This window comes from Aulonocara sp. 'chitande type north' Nkhata Bay, linkage group LG23, assembly GCF_057382095.1.
Source record: "Aulonocara sp. 'chitande type north' Nkhata Bay isolate Kocher_YH1m ecotype deep benthic linkage group LG23, A_spYH_male_GT1.1, whole genome shotgun sequence".
Classification (NCBI taxonomy): domain Eukaryota; kingdom Metazoa; phylum Chordata; class Actinopteri; order Cichliformes; family Cichlidae; genus Aulonocara; species Aulonocara sp. 'chitande type north' Nkhata Bay.
The window spans coordinates 14,058,116-14,083,392 of NC_141365.1; the positions used below are offsets into that span (position 1 = coordinate 14,058,116).

General features: G+C 42.4%; 3 protein-coding genes across 11 annotated transcripts in view; 1 reads left to right on the forward strand and 2 right to left on the reverse strand.

The window, feature by feature from the left end:
• Window positions 1-17,564, forward strand: part of cyfip1 (cytoplasmic FMR1 interacting protein 1) — a 43,214-nt gene extending 25,650 nt beyond the window's left edge. For both annotated transcript variants that reach the window (XM_086283975.1, XM_086283974.1), the window contains exons 16-31: window positions 761-914; window positions 1,292-1,448; window positions 2,303-2,399; window positions 2,738-2,814; window positions 3,590-3,698; window positions 3,783-3,902; window positions 3,998-4,197; window positions 4,467-4,554; window positions 9,520-9,663; window positions 9,771-9,861; window positions 10,718-10,848; window positions 10,970-11,042; window positions 13,498-13,592; window positions 13,998-14,236; window positions 14,316-14,463; window positions 16,958-17,564. In XM_086283975.1, the coding sequence (XP_086140101.1) occupies window positions 761-914; window positions 1,292-1,448; window positions 2,303-2,399; window positions 2,738-2,814; window positions 3,590-3,698; window positions 3,783-3,902; window positions 3,998-4,197; window positions 4,467-4,554; window positions 9,520-9,663; window positions 9,771-9,861; window positions 10,718-10,848; window positions 10,970-11,042; window positions 13,498-13,592; window positions 13,998-14,236; window positions 14,316-14,463; window positions 16,958-17,122 (2,088 nt within the window). In that variant the 3' untranslated portion in view covers window positions 17,123-17,564. The remainder of the gene's footprint in view (window positions 1-760; window positions 915-1,291; window positions 1,449-2,302; window positions 2,400-2,737; window positions 2,815-3,589; window positions 3,699-3,782; window positions 3,903-3,997; window positions 4,198-4,466; window positions 4,555-9,519; window positions 9,664-9,770; window positions 9,862-10,717; window positions 10,849-10,969; window positions 11,043-13,497; window positions 13,593-13,997; window positions 14,237-14,315; window positions 14,464-16,957) is intronic.
• fndc9 (fibronectin type III domain containing 9) lies at window positions 5,115-11,821 on the reverse strand. 7 transcript variants are annotated; one of them, XM_086283984.1, is made up of 4 exons: window positions 10,647-11,819; window positions 8,514-9,901; window positions 7,115-7,207; window positions 5,115-6,570 (listed from the first exon to the last, which is right to left on the reverse strand). In XM_086283984.1, the coding sequence occupies exon 4, from the start codon at window positions 6,489-6,491 to the stop codon at window positions 5,853-5,855; it is 639 nt and encodes a 212-aa protein (XP_086140110.1). In that variant the 5' UTR covers window positions 6,492-6,570; window positions 7,115-7,207; window positions 8,514-9,901; window positions 10,647-11,819; the 3' UTR covers window positions 5,115-5,852. The 7 variants fall into 7 exon arrangements, with proteins under 7 accessions (XP_086140110.1, XP_086140107.1, XP_086140106.1 ...); XM_086283981.1 differs by lacking the exon at window positions 7,115-7,207 and having other exon boundaries at window positions 8,514-8,713; window positions 9,483-9,901; window positions 10,647-11,818; XM_086283980.1 differs by lacking the exon at window positions 7,115-7,207 and having other exon boundaries at window positions 8,514-8,716; window positions 9,483-9,901; window positions 10,647-11,818.
• On the reverse strand, window positions 16,946-24,236 carry nipa2 (NIPA magnesium transporter 2). 2 transcript variants are annotated; one of them, XM_086283976.1, is made up of 6 exons: window positions 23,445-23,955; window positions 23,126-23,359; window positions 22,655-22,711; window positions 21,488-21,578; window positions 21,225-21,385; window positions 16,946-18,669 (listed from the first exon to the last, which is right to left on the reverse strand). In XM_086283976.1, exons 1-6 carry the CDS (start codon window positions 23,503-23,505, stop codon window positions 18,011-18,013), a joined length of 1,263 nt encoding a protein of 420 aa, XP_086140102.1. In that variant the 5' UTR covers window positions 23,506-23,955; the 3' UTR covers window positions 16,946-18,010. The 2 variants fall into 2 exon arrangements, with proteins under 2 accessions (XP_086140102.1, XP_086140103.1); XM_086283977.1 differs by lacking the exon at window positions 23,445-23,955 and adding an exon at window positions 23,985-24,236 and having other exon boundaries at window positions 16,947-18,669.
• Window positions 24,237-25,277: the final 1,041 nt, after the last annotated feature.

Below are 25,277 nucleotides of genomic sequence, written 5' to 3' on the forward strand. Positions count from 1 at the left end.
TTAAAGTTGTGTTTTATGTCAGACTCAGTAGTACCATCTGTTATGTTCTGTACTGCAGACAGATTTATCAGCTCAGGGGTCATTTCCAAGAACTAATCTGTTTTCCAGGTGTGTGCAGGTGTGTGGCACTATTTGTTTACGCACCAGAGCGCATCAGCACAGTTAGCTTTTGATTTGTTTCCAGGATTATATAATTCTGCTTCCTGTGGAGGCAGTTTTGCATAATAACTGACCGCTCACATCCTGTCCTCAGTTATTCTTTATTAATTAACATGGGAATTAATAAGAAATGTCAGAGGATGACACCATAGATAATCTCATGTACCGTATTTTAAATAAAACGAACATGTTTCTTTCAAAATAAAAGCCTTGCTAAGAAACAGAGTTTCTATCCATGCTAAAGCACTTTTAATTTGAGATGGATACAGCAGTTACCTGGAATATTTGAACTGCTACAGTATTTTATTCCTTAGCTTAAGAGGAAAAAAATAAACATGATGAAGCGCCGATCCATTGCGCTCTGACAGGACCACACCCTGGGGTGCAAATATGCAACACACTAGGAAACCAGGAAAGAGGCAAACACTTTTCCACACCACTATGGAATGACTGAGATGATGAAAATGTTGAAAGCAACACGGAGCTTTCATACCGGCTGCCCACCTGTAATGAGATTAGTGTTTGCAGGGTTGTGAGTACAGTCAGCAGGGCGCCGGCACTAATGAGGTCTTCCTTTACTCAATTCTCTTTGTTGATGCAGCTCTACATGGTGAGGACCATGCTGGAGTCACTCATTGCTGAAAAAAGTGGCTCAAAGAAGACTCTGCGCAGCGGCCTGGAGGGCCCCACCATCCTGGACATCGAGAGATTTCACCGCGAGTCCTTCTTTTACACTCACCTGCTGAACTTTAGCGGTAAGAGGCAGATGCAATCAGTCACACCTGAGAACGTTTCATCTCTGCCTCCCTTAGAATAAGATGATTCTTATTTTATTTTCCTATTACAACTTTTGGATATTTAACGATATTTAATGAACATTTCTGGGATTAGAGGGTTGGCTTGAAAAGTCATAATTTTTGAGCACTCATAACTTCAAGTACAGGACTTTGAAGCTCTGTTTAAAAAGTGCAACCAACTCACACACATCTCATCACTCACACACTCAGAAAGTCATAGTCTAAAACTCAAATCATTTTGTTCAGCAAACGATAAATATCATCACCAGCCCGAGGCCCCTGACAGCTTTTGGAAGGGATGTAACCTTCTTCCATCTCCCCTCTCTTCCCTTCAGAGACCTTGCAGCAGTGCTGTGACCTCTCCCAGCTGTGGTTCAGAGAGTTCTTTCTGGAGCTCACCATGGGTCGCAGGATCCAGTTCCCCATCGAGATGTCCATGCCCTGGATCCTCACCGATCACATCCTGGAGACTAAGGAGGCTTCAATGATGGAGTAAATATGCTTCTTTTGTAACCAAGAACATTTATTTCCACTGGTTACCACCAACTCTGATAACTACTGGACAGTTTCCCTCCCATTCTTATTATTAAGTTCTTCATCCTATGTGAAAGATGGGCTGATTGTTTGGTGTTCTTCTCACAGCAGTGGAAATAGATATTCTCCATGGTATAATTTGCAACTTGGTGCAAAAACGGAGGACTGCGTTTGTCCTTCTCTAACTAAACTTCATGTTTAGTCACAGTCTGGCTCTTTGCGATTGGCGGTTGCGATCGGACAGATGCGTTCTGACAACTTCAGCGCTCGTTTCTTTTCACCTTCCATTTTCAAATAGGACCCTGGATGAAATCCTAAAAATTGGGATTATCCGTGAATGTTTTCGTGTCTGCTTTAAATCTTTGCTGCAGGATTACGTTGATACGAGGCAGGTTTTACATAAGCCATTAAGCACATCAGCTGGCAGGAAGCATACGTGCTGTAATTCTTCAAATATTCACCCAAAATTTTTGGGAAAAAAAGAAAAGAAAAACTCTCCGTTTTACTCTTATTTACTATGGAGAGTAAGTGTTTTGTGCAGGTCGTGCATATTTAAGCAGATGTCTGTGTGGCGCGTATCAGTTCTGCTAGTTTCCAAAGAGCGGCGCTGAACGACGATGGTTAACCTCGAGTGAACACGATCGAACTGATGAGTTTGATGTAACGCTTCCTTTTTTAACCAACTGCTGCTGCAGCTAAATGAAGCTTCTTATTTTACACGTCTCAGCTTTTATCCTTGTTGCTGAACAGATTAATTCTCTCACGGTTGCAGGGTGTGTTTAATTCTAGAATAACATCTTAATCCCCTGCAGGTATGTGCTATATCCTCTGGATTTGTACAACGACAGCGCACACTACGCCCTGACCAAATTCAAGAAGCAGTTCCTCTACGATGAAATAGAGGCAGAGGTAAAGGATCATGATCTCAGATATGTGGCGGCTGCATCACCGCGCTCATAATGCCTCTGACTGCACGGCTTTCCTAAATATCCTGTTTGTTGCTTACAAGCTCTCCTATAGTCACCTCATTAATCTCAGTTTCCTGTCCATTTCATGAGCTGTTGAGTAGCTGCATTTCTATTCATTATGTAGCCGCTTGCAGAGCTTTGTTAATGTGCATGTAGAATGGATTTGGCTCGGTTCTTTACAAAAATCTGTGAAAATAATTTTTCTCCTTAAACCAGAAGAAAGTACTATTTCATTGGTCATCTATGTTGAAACTTTTAAACATTATTTTTTTTCTTCAGGTTAACCTGTGCTTTGATCAGTTTGTCTACAAGCTTGCTGATCAGATATTTGGGTACTACAAGATTCTAGCTGGAAGGTACGTCGACCCCTCTCCCCCTTATGTGCAGACACACAGTCTCATAAGAAAGGATTTGATTGCTTCGTCTGTTTTCTAATGTGTTGATTCCAGTAGTAATCAAGTAGCATGATTAGTTTGAGAAGCAGTCGGATCACTTTTCCAATGTTTTTACATTGTCAAGGCCTCAACGACAGCTAGCTTATTTGTCGTCCAGCTAGAGTGATAGTGTGAACGTAGCAGAGGGTATTAAAAAACTCTGTGGGAGGATGAAGGGGATAAAGGTGCTATAGCACATGTGCTTAGGTACAAATTATTTATTTAATATTTGTAATATTGCAAATGTCAAATATGACAGACACAAACAGGACATAGTCGGACAATTTCAAATGCACCTCTACCCTCCAGGATTGTGGGGATCCGAGGGAACGGTTCAAAACTCGGCTCACTTCCGGTTCTATCACAATAGCTTTGCATAATTCACAGTTCAGAATAATCCTCCTTTATCCTACACTGGACCTCGGGGGAGCCCCTGTGTTATGTCTCTGAAGCAAACTATTTTAGTTTCTCCCCATTGAAGCCATCTCTGTTCTGATTGGCTGCCCCTCACTGAGCGTTTAGAGCAGTCTGAGCTTATGGCTCACAGAGGTTTGTGTACATACACTGACCTCGTCATTAGAAACTCTGGTCATGATTAAAGTGAACCAGATATACATGCCAGGAAATAAGGAGCAGGCCTAAAGGTGTGATTTTTACAAACCTTGACTTCTCTGTGTTTATGTGAATCCTCTTTCAGTCTTCTGCTTGACAAACGGCTGAGATCTGACTGCAAGAACCAAGGAGCCAACATTCCCTGGCCGTCCTCTAACCGCTACGAGACTCTGCTGAAGCAACGCCACGTCCAGGTATAAGCTGCACGCTGTCGTGCTTTCCACCTCACTGTACTCCCACCTTCATGTTGTCTCTAACTAACTGGCTGTGAACCTCAGCTTCTAGGCCGCTCCATCGATCTCAACAGACTCATCACTCAGAGGGTTTCTGCTGCTCTTTACAAATCTATGGAGTTGGCTATCGGTCGCTTCGAGAGTGAGGATCTAACCTCCATCATGGTATGTAGTTGTAATTTAATTTAGCTGATGATTCCTGGGGTTTTTCATTTGACTTAGTTAAAAATATATAATGGTGGTGTGTGACTTGTTTAAAGGAGCTGGAAGGCCTTCTGGAGGTCAACCGCATGACGCACAAGCTCCTGAGCAAGTTCTTGACTCTGGACAGCTTTGACGCCATGTTTCGCGAAGCCAACCACAACGTGTCGGCCCCTTATGGCAGGATAACACTGCACGTCTTCTGGGAGCTCAACTACGACTTCTTACCCAACTATTGCTACAACGGGTCTACCAACAGGTGACATTTCAGAATAAAATCACGGTGAAGGTCACAGAAAGACCAAAATGTTCATATATTAATGCCAGTAGCTGGAGCTAAAACTAAGAGGCAGTTTCTTATAAACGTTCACAGCTGTTTATTTATTTTATTTTTTATAGTTTTATTAGATAAAATATCAGATTGTGCTTCTCAAAGGTTTAGGGGGGAAAAGGGAGTAATTGTGTGGGTCTTGTATTTTCAATCCCGATGTTATTTTAATGGAGATATGTTTCCAACTCTGCCTTCAGGTTTGTGCGCACCATCCTGCCCTTCTCTCAGGAGTTCCAGAGGGATAAACCACCCAACGCTCAGCCTCAGTACCTGTACGGGTCAAAGGTCAGGACATTTTTCTGTTAGAGCTCCCACACTTTATCTCCTTATATTACAGGGGTGGACTCTCAGATATTCAGTATACGCTGTCAAACTGTATCCACAGAATACAAGGGTGAAAGCATTACTCTGGGAAGTGTGTGCACGTGCTCAGACGTCCCCTCGGAGGAAATGAATGCCTTAAATGTCATGAAATGTGAAAACTCCATGCAGCACATGAGTCAATCACATGTTCTTCTGTTTAACGTGTAGTTATGTGGACCAACACGCTGGGGGCGCTAACCTGATAGTGTAGCTATGATGCTGTCAGACTGTTTCAGTCCTCACACTCATGATGTTGATGTCTGTGTGTTCCTGTGTCTAAAAATAAGACCAGAAACTGTGTATAAAAGATGGACGTGGCCGCTGTGATGTCACTCACTGGTCGGTGAAGTCCTGTTATGAAGCATCGAGGTGACCGTTCTCACCATCGCTTCTTGAAGCCAGACGTGAAGAGAGAGGGGCGGATCTGACTATGACAGACGCTGACTGAACACTCTTTGGCTACTAATGTTTTTTTTTGGGGGGGGGGGGGGTTCCCAAGGCAATTCAAATCCACTTTTCATATCATCTTTATAAATCACACATCAAGGATTTTGTCTTTTTTCATTGGACTGCAGAATACTTTGATATCCAATCAAAATAATGTAAATAATATTTGGATAAATCAAAATCACTCCCAGACATGTCCAAAAGTAGTTGTTGTTTTTACTTTGGGAGAACAAATATGGCTTGAGAGGGTTTTGTAATTTCACTGTAGGAGAGGTTAAAAAATACATTTAAAAAATATATTTTTGGTTTATTTATGGACATAAATAAATGACATGAATATAAAAGAATGATCTACAGAGTTATGAGTAAAACAATTTTATTTATTTTTAATGTTTTTGTGGATAGTGAAGCTTTGATTAAACAGACAACATTTGTTTCTGTCTGAGCCCGTTCTATAAACACGCAGGCGACGCGTTAAATGACAGATTTTTTTTATTTTTCTACATGGATAAATTTTTGTCAGTGCCAAAAGAAAGATGAGTGCCATATTAATGATATTTAATTTTTGGTTTGTAATTTTTTTTAGGTCTTAAAAGCATAAATCTTTTTATTTAAAATGGTGTGCATGTGTGCGTGTGTGTTGAAACCTTGCTGTAATAGGTTGGAAATGTTTCCTCTGAGGAAAAACACACAAATAGGATTTTGTGAGTGGATGAAAATACTCGGTGACAATTGAATCTGAACAATGCTGTGATGACCTTAATCCAGTTGATTCATGTTGGCTCGCTGCCGGACAGCTTAGCCAGCGTCCTCAACTCATGGTCTTGGGTAATTATGTGACCCGTAGGCTGCGCCGAGAGGTGGGGTGATTGCATGATGTTGGAGAGTTTGATGCTGTCTTGGCTGCTGCTTCTCGTAGTGTAGAGGGCTCCAGATGTGGACATGCCTTGACAGGTTGAGTTGGTCACCACCGGGTGTCCGGCTGCGGCCTGGCCGGGGAGGATACAGATGTTGTTAAGACAGCTCCACAACAGGATGCTGGCGATGACGAGGAGCAAGATGCAGCAGATGAGCCATACGGCCATTGCCAGCTCCCAGCCGGCTCTGTCGTGACCTTCGCTGCTGTCGCTCAGAGTGCTGAACACTTGGCATTGTTCCCGCACCGGATTGGCAGCCTGACACGTCACACACAAGAAGTAGGCAGTCTGAGGGAGGAGATTGGCCAGGTGTGTGCTGGTCTGACTGACAGGGATACGATCCTCATACATGAAGCTTTTGCGCTTGTAGCCCATGAACAGGCTGTTCCAGTTGGGGTCGTACATGACGCTGTAGAAGGTGTCAATGCAGGTGGGGGAGGATGGCCAGCTCACCCTGGCTGAGGTGGAGGAGATGTTGTAGATTGCAATCACCATTGTGAGAAGATGGAGTCTGCAGAAATGAAGTGCATCCTCAGTTACTGCAGCTGTCTGATGCTTGCGATGTAAAACTGAGCTGGGAAAAAAGGAAGATGGGAACACAGTGAGACACTGAAAGGACTAATTTGAGATGACAGGGTGAGGTATTTCTGTGCTCTTTCCCCATCTAAGAGCTAATATAAGAAGACATCATCAACAATAAGCTTTCTCTTGGCTCAGTGAGCCATTTGGTCATGATTCATAACATTTAAATAAGTCACCATCCTAGTTATGTTGCACAACAGAAGCTTTCACATTTTACTCTTAATTTTGGCTCCTTCCCACCCATATTTTTTTAACCCATTTCCTTTTTTTTCCCACCGATCAGCACTTTTGTTCCCTTTAAGAAGCAAAGCACTTTTAACCAGATTTGAGAAGTGATTCTCAAGCTCTTAATCCAGTTACTCCTTAGAACATAAGTAGCAACCATTATTTATTCCACAAAAACAGGCATCCGAGGCTCGAGACAGCGTTAAGTAATAAGTAAACAAAGTAAGTAAATGTTTTAGTGGAGGCAGCACATCTAAAGAGCTGAAATGCTTGAATTCGCTCACAGGGAAGACCTAGTCAGCTTGACGCACCTTATAGGAGAAAGAAACCTGATGTTCAGTCCCCTCAGAAGAGTCCCAAAGATCCCGGATGAGCCCCCATTTATGTCGCAACTAGGTTTGAGGCTAAAAACAAAAAAACGTGTGCACTAAATTTAAAAAAGAAAAATGAAAACAATAATAATATGCCGGACAAATACCAGAGAATTACCACATACGTGATCCAAGTTAAGAATTTATGAATTAGGCCTGACTCTCATACACCTACCCATGCACATTTTATTTATGTACAATTAGCAGTTAAACACATGCTCAAACTGCACGGCCACTGTTGTCCCTTTAAGGATTATAGAAGGGAATAACACATCTGCTTTACTTTGATCTATAACAACTAAAAATGTAAACACTGATATCAGTGGCTGTTCTTTATTTAATGCTTATAGCATCTATGCAATTGTACTTTTGATGCTGATATTGGTCGCCGTCGTCGGCGGTTCCAGATTTTGTCTCAGGTCTTTAATGTCAGTGTTTTGTTGCGTTTCAGATAGAAGTGAATGGAGGTGGTTCTAAATAGTTGGTGGAAAAGCAGCATTAAGTCTTAGGACTGTTCTGACGTAAGTGGGCAAAAACGCATCCAAAAACTCACCAATTTATGGTTTCAATAAAAGCTCTAATTACTTCCTGACTTTAAATCCTGCTCCCATTTGCAGTATGCACAGAGCTTAGCATAATGAAAAATGTCATGACCACACAGCCGATCCTCACCATGTTATATAAAGCATAACGAGGGGGAAACAAAGCAATTTCGGAGGATAATAAGCATTGTACAAAGAGTTATCTGGAACAGATGGGTGGGAGGGAGCTGAGATTATGCACAGATGATGCAAATTGCATAATGGAAATTTATTTTTCTGAGCTGTCCAGTTTACGAGCTTTTTATTTCAATATTTTAATAAATCCTGAAATTTATTTTATAAAATCACACTTTGACCCAAAGCACCTGCTGACATATTTAACTATTGCAAGAGTTTATTTTGCTTTAAAAATCTAAACTTAATCTTCAGTATTGAATAATATTTTACGTGCATTGAATAAAATGACACCCAAATGTAAAAATGATTAAAAGTTTTCACTTTGCCCTTAACCAGTGCAGGGTGGGTTTGGTGCTCACTGCAGGCTCAGTTAAAAGAAATGCTGATGACAAATGATGCTTTAAACCCTCCTAAATACTGGTGCTTTTCAGACAAAGTTAATCTCACAGGTTTCATTTTGTTTTCTTTTTGCCACATTTTTACAACTGTAAAGAAATCTTGTGGTTTTTCAGAGGTGTCATAAAAAAGCATCTTGTTATTGACGTTTCTATAACTATTGGCTGTAACAAGTAACCAGTACGACCACCGTCATCAATTCAAAGCATAAAACGGAAACTTACCGGGAGACCTGTGCCAGCACATGTTGGTGTTTGCTCAGATTATCCCGTAATGCTGCTGCTGCTCGTCACTCACTTAAAAAATCTTTTCTTGTGTCGCCGCTCTGATGCTGCGTGCTGCTGTGGAGATTTCTAACCTCAGTACTGACGCAGAGATCGGTGTGTCCTCATCGCCGCTGCTGCTGGATTAGAGCTTCACCTCACTGCTGACAGGAGAGAGGGAGGACTAAAAATCTGTGGTGTATGTAAGGGAAAAGTGCACAGTGCAGACAAATCAATCTTTATATGTTAGCAAATTTGGTTGCTTTGATTTTGTTTTCCATGCCAGCGAGTTAATGCAGAGACATCATAGTGTTATTGATCGTTATTTCCCCTTCGGGCAGCACTTTGGTTTATGTCAGAGTATCTTGTATATCTGACACTGGAGCTTAAATGTGCTTCAGTTGGCGAGACCATCTGCCTAACTGTTTGTTCCACAGCAAAAGCTCTGAACAACTGGCGGCCAGATTGTCGTATTGCTGTTCGTGGTCCCCAGAGGATAATCCTAATGTGGAAAATGTTCCCATTTTACTCGCTTTAAAAGTGCCATGGAATTTAATGTAAGCATTCGTTGATTCCTTTCACTTTTATTTACAACGCATCAGCTCACAACAGCAGGTTAGTGTGTCTGATTATTGTGATCCTCTCAAATGTTTAACACTGTGATGACACAAGAGGAAAACTTACCCTCTCCTCTACTATGACCTTCTTTTCCGGCCTCAGCTGTTCTTTGGGTTTATTTTGGCTTTTTCTTTTTAATTAAGCTGCTTTATAACGTAGCACTTGGGGACTGTGGGGACAAAGAACTCCCTTAAAGAGAAGCAGACTCTGAAAGAGTAGTTGGTGGACTGCTTTCTCAGAGCTTCACCATCCCCCCCTTTAAATATCTCAAAACAAAGTCCCTGCATGGTGGTGTGCAATATTCATACTAACCTTTTTGATGTCTTTTGATGTCTTTCTCTGCATGTAGACCCTGAACCTGGCCTATAGCAGCACTTTTGGCTCCTATAGAAACTTTCTGGGCCCCCCACACATTAAGGTGATGTGCAGACTGCTGGGCTACCAGGGCATTGCTGTGGTGATGGAGGAGCTGCTGAAGGTTGTCAAAAGCCTGGTGAGTGTGTAATGATGTGCAGGAGCTATGATTTCATGATGCTACTGTGCTTCATTCTTTGTGAGTTCACTTCCCTTTAAGTGGAGTTAAGCTCTCTGTTTCTACAGCTTCAGGGCACCATAATGCAGTATGTGAAGACCCTGATGGAGGTGATGCCCAAGATTTGCAGACTTCCACGCTACGAGTACGGTTCCCCGGGTATGTCAAAGTGTAGCCAGCTGATACACAATGTCTGGGTCTGATACAAGCAGTAAAAAAAACTCAGCAGATACTGCACATGTAGAAAAAGATAACAGTGATATTTGATACGAGTCAAAGAACACCCATACATGTGAATATAAGCCACTGCGTGGAGACATCTGGTGCTTTTTGGTCTCAGTGCTGGATTTTGCTTGTTTTGTGTGTTAGCGTTCAAACTGCATTTTATTGACTTTCATTTTAACTGGTAGAAAAGGCAAAACCTCTGAGCACAGTGGATTTGCTCTGTCAGTCGTGTCAGGGTCTTAGCCGCACAGACTGAATCTGCAGAACAAGTCGGAGTAAAATCTGAAGCTGTGAGTCAGGAGCGAACGCTTCATTCAAATGAAGCAAACTGCTGGAAATGAGTCGTATTTAACATTTTAATCAAAGCTTTCAAATGTGAGGAGAAAAACTGGTCACATTTCCTTTTGTTAGATGACCTTGTTCAGTCAAAAGATTTGCGTCACATCTACGTGTATCCAGCAATGATCCAGAAGCACCTAGTCTGACATGTAGGCAAAACACTGATTGGCGTAAAGGTTTTCCTTAATGGGAAAGGAAGTATCAGTGGACGTTCACCAGGAAGAGGAGGCACAAAAAAGTAATCAAAGAGTTGCGGTGGACACGTTTCAGTACAGAGACCTTTATCTTGACTTTCTTTACTCCACTGAGGGAGCAGCAACAGAACAAACATGAGCCCACAAAACCTGCCCTTCATGTGCTTATCAGGGAGCGCTGCATACCTGCTGTAATCTACTTTTGAGTGCTGTTATCTGTAGCAGATATGTGATAACTGCAGTGTAATTCCATTCAGGTATCCTGGAGTTCTTCCACCACCAGCTGAAGGACATCGTTGAGTACGCTGAGCTCAAGACTGTGTGTTTCCAGAACCTGAGGGAGGTGGGCAACGCCATCCTGTTCTGTATGCTGAGTGAGCAGAGCCTGGTACGGGTCGCGGGGTCATCGGGAGCCTCTGGCGACATTAAGATGCTCCGCAGATGTTTTCATTATTTTTTTTCCTCATGCAGTCGCCTCCTATTCTAAAGTTTTGCTGTTTTCCCTCCAGTCACAGGAAGAAGTTTGTGATTTGCTGCATGCTGCACCTTTCCAGAACATTCTTCCCAGAGTCCATGTCAAAGGTAAATACTGAGAGGAAAAGTCAATTTTATTTGCACAGTCAAAACAGCAGGAGGGACCCAAAAACTTTTCTAGTTCAGACACATGTATTAACATCCCAGATCTCTAAAACGTCCACTTGAATAAGCGGCCTAAATTTAATAAACAAAGTAAGAATGTGTAATATTTTGTAGTCCCTGCACAAGTCACAGTTGTTCCTGGGCAGGGTTGGACTTGTTTATAACTTTATGGACAAATTTCTAGGCAAAGTCAACAGGCAGATGGGTTCCTATTGATAACTTTGTGCTCTTTGCTCTGCGCAGTTCATACAGTGTAATCAATAAACTGTCTCCGTGCTTTATCTGCTCTGGGTCCAAAACAATGATTCAAGCGTCTGAAATCTCTGCTCGCTGTTGAATAAAAGGCGGATTCTGGTGGTGCCAGAGTGACTCCCAGCGATTTAACCATAACCCGAAATCACAAAACTCTTTAATTTCCCTTCATGCGACCTTAAGCTCATTGCATCCTGCTTAAGTAATCTAAAAAGGGTCACAAGGACTTCATCACATTGACCCTTTTATCCGTCTGTCCGTCCATGCTCTGCTGTTATCGCTCCGCTCAGATCATTCTGGCAGCAGGATTTATCCAGATTTGCCTCATTTTTCAAATCGTCCTGGAGGAACTTGAAGTGTTTCCTGGCCACATGAGATTTATGATCTCTTGTGCTTCCTTTTGGGTTTTCTACCTTTGGATGGAAGGATCCTGACCAGATACCAGAATCCTCTCGATGTCTGTCTGCTTTGACATGAAGGAGCAGCTGCACTGAGCTTGTTCTGGATAAGGCTTATTTTATTTGTATGAACCCCCACCTTTTTTTTTTTCTCTAACCAAAGACAAGTTTGTTTAAATAGAGGCTCATTTCATCTGCGTGTATTCATGATCTCATCTTTTGGTTCCAAAGTTGACTAACAATGAGACTCATTAACCAGCTGAAAAAACGAAACCTTTCCATGTAAATTTCCTCCTTGGTTTTTCCCGTCGCTCAAGGGTGAGATGCTGAGATGCAGCACTCAGTTGTTTTCCATCATTAAAGTATTGTTTTAGGAAAAGCTTAACAATTTTAAAAACAGCTGGGTGCTGTGTTCTAGCAAACATTAGTTCAGCGGGAGTCAAGAGTGCTTTTGTTGGGTACGGTTTTCAGCCGGGATTACAGAGAGTCAGTTATTCCAGCGCAGCATTATCTGCAGCAGGTGTGCATGCGTGTGTGTGTGTGTCAGAGACACCAGCGTGCCATACTGTGGTTTACTGATATGTTTTCATGGGTTGCAGAACATTGTAGAGGTTGCATCTTGTTCTGGCTGAAAATATTGCTAATTTTTATGATTGTTTTTAAATATTAAAATCCCATAAATTTAAAATTTTATAAACCCAAACTGGATGCTGTAGCCATCATGTGTGCGTTTGATTTTCTATTAATAACAAACTCGATCTGTGCCTCTCATCTCAATTTTTTTTTTCTTTTGATGTTTACAATAACTTTAGCTTATTCCAGGCAAGCAAAATTTTACCTTCATTCTCTGAATATTTCCAGACTTGCATTGGGGCTTAATAGAAATTTGGCACATTCTTAATTTTCTTTTTCCAACATCTTTTTAAACCCTCATAATTCAGAAATATCCAGAAGAAATTTTAAGAGCTGAAAAACACATTTACTGTCTGTTTACATGAACTGCAACCAAATAAATTTTATACCCAACTCGTGTCAAAATCGATGACAAAATCCGATTTTTGCTCGGCGCGATTTTGTTTTTCTCTGTAAATCGTAGTTTGAATAAGCTGTAGCAGTTTAACGTCTGTGACGTAGAGGAGCATAAACGGCCACAGGGTACCCTGGATGTTTGATCCGTTTCTGATGAATCATCGGTGGTTGCTCATAAAAAGCTCATCTTCTAACTGTGATTCCATCTGTGTGATAATATTTTTCCATTAATGTTTTATTTTAAATGTTCAGTATGAGTAAGCCCATGCACGAAGGTGCGGTTTGTGCATTTACTTTCCACTTGATGTTGATCACACTTTTTCTTTTTCTTTTTCTTTTTTTTTTTTTGCCTTTCTTGCTGGTGTCATAAAGCTCCGTTACACAACCTGTGTATTTCCAGGACCTGGTAATCTGGAAAAATCTTAATATGAAGGTCAAATTCTGGCAGGCTTCATTAAATTTACTAAAGTTAATGTAGAAACAAAACAGCTGATTGTGAGAAGTTTTTGTTTTATTTAATTTTTTTTTGTTATACAAGTAACAACTCTGTCGGACTGCGTTTTGGCACATTTTCACTTTTTTCCTTTCTTAGTCTGAATTTTCTATTTCTTGTAAGCTTTTATTTTTTTATTTTTTTAAACCTCTTTCTTAAGAACAAATTTCCACTGGTTGACAATCCTCAACTTAAACTTCATGCATTTCTTTGTCTGTCTGTGTAGAGGGGGAGCGCCTCGACGCCAAGATGAAGCGCTTGGAGGCCAAATACACGGCGCTGCATATGGTTCCCCTGATAGAACGCCTCGGCACACCACAGGTAAGAGCCGCCGGATGGTGTGTTCACTTTCCCTCGGGTTAGTTATGTAAATACAAATGCTGGAGTGTTTCAGGGCCAATTCAAAACCAGCTGATGTTTGTCTCTAACAACCAATGAGGAAACTACTTTCTTCTCAGTACAGCTGAGAGCTGGAGTTAAAACATCTTCAGAACTTAAATAAATTCTCCAGGAGGACTTCATGAACAAATTTGCTGCCATATAAATGTGTTTCATCGTGTGGACTTTATCCTGAGGATGACATCAGGCAATAAACCAACTTATTTTGTTTCCCTCTGAACACACCATTAAGACAGAGATAAGCTACAGTTGCTCCTGTGTCATGTGACACTTATGGAGGATGCTGACCGGTAGACGATCTTTTGAATGCTTTTACTTCTCTTTCAGCAAATAGCCATCGCTCGTGAGGGCGACCTATTGACCAAAGAGCGCCTGTGTTGCGGTCTGTCCATGTTTGAGGTTATCCTCACACGTGTGCGAGGCTTCCTGGAGGACCCTGTGTGGCGTGGGCCGTTGCCCAGCAACGGCGTGATGCACGTGGACGAGTGTGTGGAGTTCCACCGCCTCTGGAGCGCCATGCAGTTTGTGTACTGCATTCCTGTGGGAGCCCACGAGTTCACAGTGGAGTGAGTGTGGCCGAACACAAACACGCACACGCTTCCTCTCACCTAATATTTACTGACACACCCTCTTCCTGTCCTCCAGGCAGTGCTTTGGAGACGGCCTCCACTGGGCAGGCTGCATGATCATCGCCCTGCTGGGACAGCAGAGACGCTTTGACATCCTTGACTTCAGCTACCACCTCCTCAAGGTGCAGAAGCACGACGGGAAGGATGAGATCATCAAGAGCGTGGTGAGTTTGAAAGACATGAGCACGGCTGTTAAATACAGCATACATAAGGTGCAGATTTAACGCATCTTCCCTCACCTGACGTCCCCGAGCATCTCCACCAGTTACTGCATCCAAAATAATGAGCACACCATCTCAAATAGCAAATGTACCAAGAATATAAGTAAAGACCTGCGTATGTCTTCAATTCAGTTAGATTTTTTTATTCATTTTTAATTATTATTTTTGACACACATCAAGAAAATGTGATTGACTTTTCTGCTTCATGCCATAACCTGCTGATATGATTTGAAACCTCAACAACAGGCTGTTAAACGCACGGCTGAACTCTGAACATTAGATAATAAAATCTGCTGATGGCGCCCTGCGTGACGTGACGTGCAAAGTTAATAAAGATTATGACCCGTATGGAATTTATCAAGGTGAGTTTAGGTTCACATGACTTCTGTTTGTTGTCGTTTTGTAGCCTTTAGGGTGTTGATAATGATGTAATCTGGCTTCAGTCACACCAGATCATATGAGACTCAGATTTAAAAAGCTATATTCCTTTTTTAACCTCTGTAAATAAGTGATACTTTTCTATAAATACTTTGTAAAAAACCACAGTAAGAACTGGTAATGAAGCATGAAAGATGAGCTTGATGAGTTTCAGATCCTCCACCTCTAATTTTTGTCGTGGAGCAGCCAATAACGTCGCAGCGTTTAAAGTCACTAAACAAGATCCGTCTCAGGTGTGAGACTGCAACAGTTAAAATAACTTCGTACATTACTGAGAGCAAACCACACTGAACTGTTGTTTTTGTTTTCTAATGCTGTGTTTCTGCTTTGAGTCCAAAATTATGAATTATGAATTTCACTGCTAACAGAAAGCTAAATACAGCTCAGCGTGAATCTGCAGACGTCCGTCCTTCTGCTTCATGAGCACAAGCGTGTCGGCGATCACAAGAGCGGCTTCAGGTGTTCATTTTCTTCAGTTTTGCAGCACTCTGGTCCTTGCGGAGGCAGCGCAGGGAAGTTGAAATCAGAACTCGGATTTCTGTCAAAAAAAAATACTTGAATAATTTATGTTGAAATCTGTTACTGAGTGTATCCCCTCAGAATGTAGCAAAGAGCAAAAAAGGCTTCAGGGTGACCCACTGAATCATAAATGGACTGTTTTTTGTTTTTTTGGGGGGGGGGTTTTCCCTCACGGACTATGAAAGAGTTTTGAATCAGTTGGGAGTGAAGTGTAGGACGATGAAAGAGAAATGGGCGTGATGGTTCTGTTTGCTAGGAGCTTACCTGCCTCTCAGGAATTTTTGTTGCGTTTTGTTTTCCGTGATTGTTGATGAACTCTTTGTTGAGTATTGTGCGTTGGCAACACTGACCCAGCAACATTGTGATGCATTCATGGGCAGATAAGTAGGTCACTGAGAACCAAACCCACAGGTTTCACTGAGTACATGGGGGGGGGGGGGAAGCTAATCAGCGTGGCTGCACATGAAAACACAGAATGAGGTTCTGAAGTCGTCAGATAGTCGCTGCAGGTAACCCTCCGCGATGTTACACTCTTCAGCGTTTGTGTGGATTAAGCAGATGAGTTTGTTTTAGAACTGCCGGGAGCTGGATTTAACCTTGAAATGAGCCTGGCTAACTGTCCCGTTTTCTTGGTGCTCAGCTCACATCTCCCAGCTGGATCCTCAGATTGAACTGAAACACTGTTAAAGTTCATAATAAGCTGTTTTATACACAATTGCATACAATTTCCTGTTCTTCCACTGCCATTTGGAAACACCAAATATCAAACAGGCTCTTATAGCTCCTCCCCCTTTATGGGAGCTTTTTATAATTGGCTGTCCCAGATAAACAGAAGGTTTAAACAGCAGGTCAGCGGGGCTTTTCTGTAGTTCCACAGAAATAAATCCTAAAGCCCAAGAAAGAGTTGGCATTTTTTCCTGAAGTTGCTCATTCAGAACATCCTCATGTTCTACAACAAGCCACTAAATGAGACTGCAGAAGATGTCAGGCAAACTCCAACCCACCAAATGCACAAGCTCAGAGGCATTGATGGCCACCACGACTGCAATGTTTATGTCTGAAGTTCAGGGTTTTTTTTGTTGTTTTTTTATGCAACTGATGCAAATGCTCTTGAGAAACTGCAGAGAAAAGTTATCTGGCTAAAACGTATCACAAACTGTTATTTCCTGTGATGATCCAAAAGCCCGTAGGGGGGGTTAAGAAAAATAATGTTGGGAATTATTGTGTTGTCAACTTCAGGGCTGACCTACGGTACTATAAATACACCCTGCTCTCTCTGTGACCTCAGAATGGAGAGTTGGAAAATCTGTGTAACACTGAGCGTTTAGCACAGTCTGAGCTGTTGGCTTTATGTGCTATTAGAAACTGTGGCCACGTTTAAAATAAACGTTCACCAGTGAAATAGGATCTGACATAAAAGCAGCAACGTGATTAAGTGGGACCTGTTCTGAGCTCATTCCCGTGTTTGTCTCCCTTTCAGCCTCTAAAGAAGATGGTGGACAGAATCCGTAGATTCCAAGTCCTCAACAACGAGATCTTCGCCATCCTGAACAAGTACATGAAGTCTGGCGACGGCGAGAACATGCCGGTCGAGCACGTGCGATGCTTCCAGCCTCCGATACACCAGTCGCTCGCCAGCAGCTGAGGCGGCCGTCGACACTGTGGACCAGCGTGAAGTTTCAAACACTGTCCGCATCACCACAAATATCGCCCTTTAGGTCTGAGGACCATCATGTGTCAGAAGTTGGGCCACTTTTTCTTTTTTGTATTCATTTGTGCCTTATCAGAAAAGAATATTTCCCCTTTTTGGATATTCTTTGTTTTATACTTGCAGACAGAAGTAGATCAGAGAGAGGAAGTAGTTTTTATCTGACGTATTTAAGGGTTTGCGGTGGCGGGTGTTTGAGGGTGAGCATTAATCTATTTTAAGTGTGGGTGATGGTAAATTTATATTTTCTACACTGTTCAACTTGCATGCTAAACATTTTAAGTGGAACTGAAGTAACAGAGCTCAAGCTCATGTTCAGCATTTATTCACTGTGCCTTATGTTTTAATCATTTAATTCAATAAATATGTAACAAATGTTGGTTTGTGTCAAGCTTTTAATGTAAAAACTGCAAAGAAAAAGTTCAGAACTCCCAACATTAACTGCCGTTACCTTCAAGTATGACGACAACTCAAATCATAGAACGTCCTATCAAATGTAGTCATTGTCAGCAGGACTTCATAAAGTATATATATATTTATATATATATATATATTAAAACTTCATCTGATTCATAGAAAGGAAGTCAGTGCATGAAGGTGCATGTCCATAAAACCTTTTTATAAAACTTATTTACAGCGCTACACAGGAATGAAATTAAGTTTAACTAGAGATGAATATGAGCCATATTCCAAGAAAAGTAAGGCAAATTAAAACATTAACTACAATCCACTGGTCTGTTTACGCCCCGGATCGCTGATTGTCTCATTCTCGCGCTCCACGTCTACATCAGAGCCGCGGCCGAGTCTTCTGGAATAGGGAGGTCCTTAGTGATCCAGCAAGGACGTCATCGTGCCATTCCTTCTGGAGACGCTGTCGAAATGCGAAGCCGTGTCTCGCTCCTCCAAGTCTCCGGCCGACTTCTCGTCCAGCAGTTCGTAGGCGGTGTGAGATGCTATGCCGTTGGCTGTGGGAAACGCTCGTTCTTCCTTCCGCATGGACACCGCGAGCGTGGCCAGGCTCACGCTAACGTCTTTAAAGGCGTGGAGCAGGAAGATGCCCACGATGATTGTGAGGAAGCCACTGAGTGTACCGATGACATCGTCCGCTCCCATGTGCTCCCACTCTTTGAAGAGGATGGCAGAGCAGGTGAGCACGGACGTGGTGAAGAACACGTAGTAGATTGGCGTTACCAGGGAGGTGTTGAAAATGTCCAGAGCTTTGTTCAGGTAGTTGATTTGCGTGCTCACACAGCCCACTAGACCCAGGAGCAGGATCCACGCCAGCGGGTTTTTCACCACGCTCGTCCCGGCGATCGCTTCCTTGATGGCGATGCCCAGTCCTTTCACACAGGACACAGAGAGTGCTCCGATTACCGAGCAGATGGTGATGTAGACTAGGATGTTGGTCTGGCCGTGGCGGGGACCCACAACAAATATGAAGATGAGTGCAACGATGATGACGAGGGTGGCAAAGACAAGGAACCCTGAGAAAGAAAAGGAGAAGAGGTGGGACGGGGAGCATTTCAAGAAAATAAGCATCTGCAAACCATCACTATTCTCAGCATCCTTCACTTCAATAAATCCAATCTTATCTAATTCCGGGTTGCAGGGGGCTGATCCCAGCTGCCATAATGTGTACACCTAGGCCAGGTTGCCACTCTGTCACTGGACTAATGGAGAGACAACAATTTACACTCACATTCACACATATGGGCAATTTAGAATCATTAACCCAACCCCACCGAGTACCCAGAGAGAACCCATGCACACACAGGGAGAACATACAAACGTTTAACAGTTAAAATTAATGTAGCCCTTCCAACTTTAACGTGTGACACACAAATCTTTTTTTTTTACTTCCAGAGAGCAGGAGTCTGTTTTGTGAGGTTTTTTTCACATCGTCTTTGAGCTAAAACAAATCAACTGAAGCAGAATGACACAAGTTTAGCTTTTCAAAACCATAGAAACAGATTTATTTCCCTCATATTTTGCATATTAACACATTTGTTCATATGAGAGTAGTTAGATAACTAAAAGTACTCGCAGAAAGAAACATCTTAACCAGCTGAAATAAAGAGATTACATTATTGTTTCAGTTATTTTAAAGTTTTTCCATGACCTGTTATTCTCACATGACTCTTAAGTCAGGAAGTGTTAGATTTGTATTATAAAGATTGGATCTTGCTCCTGACCAAATATTCTCCACATTCAAATAATCAGAAAGAGTAATGCTAACAATGAAACTAACAGTGGATACTAAATACTTTTTTGCTTCAGATGTGAACTTTGTGTTACAACAACAGAAAGTGACTCAAACAATTCCTGAGTTATCGCAGGTAAATTCCAGCTTCCATTTCCTGTCTGATGGAAATGAAAATATTCCAAATATACAGTGGGGCAAAAAAGTATTTAGTCAGCCACCGATTGTGCAAGTTCCCCCACTTAAAATGATGACAGAGGTCAGTAATTTGCACCAGAGGTACACTTCAACTGTGAGAGACAGAATGTGAAAAAAAAATCCATGAATCCACATGGTAGGATTTGTAAAGAATTTATTCGTAAATCAGGGTGGAAAATAAGTATTTGGTCACCTCAAACAAGGAAAATCTCTGGCTCTCACAGACCTGTAACGTCTTCTGTAAGAAGCTTTTCTGTCCCCCACTCGTTACCTGTATGAATGGCACCTGTTTGAACTCATCATCTGTATAAAAGACACCTGTCCACAGCCTCAAACAGTCAGACTCCAAACTCCACCATGGCCAAGACCAAAGAGCTTTCGAAGGACACCAGGAAAAGTATTGTAGACCTGCACCAGACTGGGAAGAGTGAATCTACAATAGGCAAGCAGCTTGGTGTGAAAAAATCAACTGTGGGAGCAATCATCAGAAAATGGAAGACATACAAGACCACTGATAATCTCCCTCGATCTGGGGCTCCACGCAAGATCTCATCCCGTGGGGTCAAAATGATCATGAGAACGGTGAGCAAAGATCCCAGAACCACACGGGGGGACCTGGTGAATGACCTGCAGAGAGCTGGGACCAAAGTAACAAAGGTCACCATCAGTAACACACTACAACGGCAGGGAATCAAATCCCGCAGTGCCAGACGTGTTCCGCTGCTGAAGCCAGTGCATGTCCAGGCCCGTCTGAAGTTTGCCAGAGAGCACATGGATGATACAGCAGAGGATTGGGAGAATGTCATGTGGTCAGATGAAACCAAAGTAGAACTTTTTGGTATAAACTCAACTCGTCGTGTTTGGAGGAAGAAGAATACTGAGTTGCATCCCAAGAACACCATACCTACTGTGAAGCATGGGGGTGGAAACATCATGCTATGGGGCTGTTTTTCTGCCAAGGGGACAGGACGACTGATCCGTGTTAAGGACAGAATGAATGGGGCCATGTATCGTGAGATTTTGAGCCAAAACCTCCTTCCATCAGTGAGAACTTTGAAGATGAAACGAGGCTGGGTCTTCCAACATGACAATGATCCAAAACACACCGCCCGGGCAACAAAGGAGTGGCTCCGTAAGAAGCATTTGAAAGTCCTGGAGTGGCCTAGCCAGTCTCCAGACCTCAGCCCCACTGTAGCATCTGCTGAATGCGCTTTCACAAAAGTGAAAATACACGCTTTAGTTGTTCAGAGGGTGTGGTTCACTGAAACCTGCTGCTGGTAAACAAAGAAACTGAACATTTCTTCCACCTGATTGCCTGGAGCCAGTTTCCTCAGTGAAACAGAAGAACGATGCAAAATAGGATAACAAGTTTCCTGAAAGATCAACTTGCGTTTTTGTTTTTTTGTTTTTTTTTTGTACATTGTATTGATCAGTGAAAATCTGCAGATCTCTGTTAGCGCCCGGGACCGGTGTTGGGAGTATAGTGGCTTGTGATCCCCTGAAGCTGGGTTTGTGCTGCCTTCAGGAATCGAACCTGAGACCTTTTGCATGTAAGGCATGATCATGTTTTGTGAAGCAAAGATGAATATTTGGAGGAAATATCTGTAGACACGATCTACAGAGAAGAATTTTTTTCTGTACCTGGGTCAACCAGCTTGGCCGCCATCTCCTCGAGGCTGCTGATCTCCTCTTCCTTCGGCGCGTGAATGACCATGGTGGTGGAGCCCAGGATACTGAGCAGACAGCCAAGCTTCCCGTGCAGGTTTAACCGTTCCATCAGGAAGTATGACGACAGCACGGCGCTGCGACCAAAAATAAATAAATAAATAAGTTCATTTCAGGTCACACACACTCTTACACAATCAAAACATTGAGGTGGATGAGACACATGCACTCATCAGTACCTGACGAGCACGCTCAGGGCTCCCAGCGGTGTGACTAGCGTTGCAGGAGCAAAGGCGTACGCGGCGAAGTTGGCCGCTTCCCCAGCCCCCACTGCAAAAGGTTAACAGACAGTTATTTCCACACATGAAGGAAAGTAGAACTGTCCTGTGACAGAGACATGCAAACACTGTAATACTATCTGAGGTTTAGGGCATTTTGCAACAGAGGTAGTAGAGAAAGAAAGGGTTTGACAATGGGACAGTGACAAAATATCTTAAAGCTAGCGAGATGAAGCTGGATTATTATATCTGTAATAATGAAATACATGCACCAATATACCATCTGATTCAACAATGAGATTACATTTAGCTCATTTGTTATTACCAAACACTTTCGTTCATTCCCAGGTCCTTGTTTTTATTTTTGGACTTTCCTAGAGTAGCCCTGCATGATTCACAGTTCAAAATAATCCTAATTTATCTCACTTGTGTAGTCAGACTTCACCGACTGCCTGAAATAAGCCGTTTCAGCCCCTTTAAGGATACTTTCTGATCCCAGAGTAGGAAACAAATCTGTGATAAACTGAGTGTTTGGAGCAGTCTGAGCTTTGAAGGATTATTGTAAATACACTGAGCTCATCATTAGAAACTTTGGACATGTTTAATATGAACATCCGCCACTGGTAAAGGATGACAAGAGAGCGAAAAAAACAAGGTTTGCTTTAAAATCAAGTGTAAGACTGAGATCGTGATTACTTAACATGGTTAATCAGTCCTTGGAGAACTTAAATATCTAATATTAAAAGAAAACTGTGTTCTTCCTTGAATTTGAATTGTAATTCAAGAGAATGGAATTAAATAAGTAAGAAAGAATAAATCTGGGCAGGTTTTCTTCAGTTCAATCTGCCAAAGACCAATTCTGAGCTTTTCTGTAACGATAACAAAAGTGAAGGAGACGCAAAAGAAGTCCTGAATGTGTCAAAATAACAACAGCAGCAGGTCTCCTTCAAACAGCATCAGCAATCAGCATGAGCCCAGGTGGTGCATCCACAAAGACAAATACCAGCTCCTGAAACCACATGTGACCTCAACATATGCAAATATGTTATGCACCAACTCTGGAGAATGTCTGCTACACCTGCATCTGAATGATCTCATTTCATTTTGAGCCACAGCGTTATCACTTACTTGATAGTAAACCTGCCCACCACAGCCACTCTTTCAGATACGCATGACCTCCCTGCCCTGAAAAGCAAAAGAAATGTTTTCATTTCCACGTGATTCCTCATTTCAATGTCACTTGCATGTAAGAAAAACCTGAATTATGCAACTCCTCGCTTTGACTGCAGGTCAGGCGATGGACGTGAACTGAAGGTCGAGCAGAGCGCTGGAGTTAATGATTGCTAAGATTTAAGAGTGTTCATGACTCATGCACACAAACAACATGCAGACACACACTTAAACACACCCTGCACAGGTGAGGAGAACCTGACAAGCCTGAAATGTCACAATGGATAAGCATGTGTGGAAACACCCCTCACAGGGAGTGCCTGTGAGGGGGGAACAGACAAGCAAACAAACAGAAAAAGAAGACTGAAGTGTGGGTCCCCTCAAGGATTGGGGTAACCAGCATCGATGCTCAGAAAAAAGCACCCCTACCTGCCCGTGTGGACCCCTTCCTCGCCAACCTCAGAAGTCCTTTCTTCTTCAGGATAAAACTGCCTCCGATGAAGATGCTGGAGCTGACGGCCAGCGCCAAGCCAATGTAGAAGTCATATTTGCCCCTGTCTTGAGCCATAGTGAGGCTGGATGTGTTGATGCGGTCTGTCACATTTACCAGCTGACAGCGCAGGTGCTGACCCGGTAAGGTGCAGTTCTGTCCGACCCAAACACCTGACAGCAGAAGAACAGACCACAGGCTGGAGTGAGAGACTCATAAAGACCAGTGTTTAACGTCAGCACCCCAGCAGGAACCTACCGTGACCACAGTCCACTCTACACCCTGGAAAAGCATCACCTGAGGAGTTGGAGGAATCCATCTACCTGCTGTCCTTCCTACCTACAGTCTGCTCCCATTCACGCACATCCGAGTGACTCTCGGTAAAACCTGAAGGGTTTCTGGGTGTTGTACTGAGATACATTCAAAAGCATTGTGCAACTAAGTCACCTGCTATGTAAATCACCCATCTCCAGTACTCAAGAATTCAGGAAGTGATACGAAAGGGAGGCTCACCTGGCCGCGATAGGTGAGGCTTAATGTCGAGTTAGCCTCAGGCGGTCTCTTTTTTTACGGGCTGCTTTGGTGTTTAACTGAGTCTTCCCTGTGTGGACACTAATCTGTGCTTTAACTCACCGGCAGAAATAAAGAAAGCGTGTAAATGCTGCTATACGCCGCTAGCCGCATTAGCTTCATTAGCGCGGAGGCTAGCTGGCTGACTGGTTGGCTAACGCAGAGTGAATGAAGCCACTGAGAGTCTCTTTGCGCCGCCTTTAACGAGCACAGAGCTCGGATTATTACCTGCTCACCGCGGGCTGCTCAGCTCCACACACACAAGAAGGTTCTCGCTGATGAACAGTCTGCTTTCCGGCTCCGTGGCTGCGCATCACCTACTGCTCCCTCCGCGTTCAACCAGCGCGCACACGCCGAGCCTCCAGACGCTGCTGCCGCACTGCGCGCCGCTCCTTCCGCCTCGCACAGGACACGCGGCCGGAGCGGTGTGCCCTCCGCCGGCGGGACCCAGCACCGCAGGCGGGACGCAACATCGGAACCACCTGGACCCGGAACCGCAGGCGTACTGGAAACTCCATCTCCATCATCAGGTCTACCGGGGAAACCTAGCAGCGCTTTATCATTAAAAAGAAAATCAGTGGTTACTAAGGTTATGATAGTTAAGTAAAACTAAACTGCTAAAACTAAATGTAATATCTATAGATAGATAGATAGATAGATAGATAGATAGATAGATAGATAGATAGATAGATAGATTTCAAACGCACTAAAAATAAAATAATAATATAGATATCCTTATGATTTAGCATTTATTCGTTTTATCACAGTTTTATTACACTTGGTATTGAGGGTAATGTTTTTGAGACTGTCAGTCAGCTGCTTTCAAAAGGGCATGCCTCTCTATGCCCTTCATACCAATGACTGTAGAAAACAGTCATTGCTTCATACAATCATAATTAGAAAGACTAAAACAAAAGATTTTCAAGCAATTAAAAACTAAATTGAAGCAAAATAAATAAATAAATAAGCACTCTGGAAAATAACTGAAACCAAACTGAATTTAAAAATAAAAAGTCAAAATGAAATAAAAATCCCAAATAAAAAATAACAAATTATACTTCCTAAATAATACATTTTATTGCAAATCTGGTTTCTTTTTTTTTTTTTTTTTTTTTTTTAACTAAGTAATTACAATAGCAATTTATTTAAGGTTTAGAAATATGACTTTGAATGGAAATTGCCTCACTATGTGTGGAATTACCTTTCAGAGAGCTGCAGACAAACAGGGCAGATTTTTTTTTTGTTTTGTTTTGTTTTTGTTCAACAGGTATCTTTATCTGTCATTAGCACATGCTACTTGAAGAAGCTGGTGATCTGGCTGTATATTATACCATATAAGCCCATCACTGACGTATATTTTATAATAATATTTTCCAAAGACATTATTGAGTTATAACTGTTAAAATGGGATTTACCAGGCACCTAAAATCCAATACTGTGGGTAAAAAAATGACTCAAATTAATGACCAAAGTTGATTTGCACTTTGAGCTCTGCTGGACCTGTTCTCTTTGTGGACAGGC

Bases quoted from the DNA above. Each gene is read 5' to 3' on its own strand.
- fndc9 (XM_086283985.1), bottom strand. From the start codon at position 6,491: ATGGTGATTGCAATCTACAACATCTCCTCCACCTCAGCCAGGGTGAGC.
- nipa2 (XM_086283976.1), bottom strand. From the start codon at position 23,505: ATGGATTCCTCCAACTCCTCAGGTGATGCTTTTCCAGGGTGTAGAGTG. The intron at 22,712-23,125 runs GTAGGGGTGCTT...TTTGCTTTTCAG, and splicing joins GAAGGGGTCCACACGGGCAG to GGCAGGGAGGTCATGCGTAT. The intron at 21,579-22,654 runs GTAAGTGATAAC...AACCTTTTGCAG, and splicing joins GTGGGCAGGTTTACTATCAA to TGGGGGCTGGGGAAGCGGCC.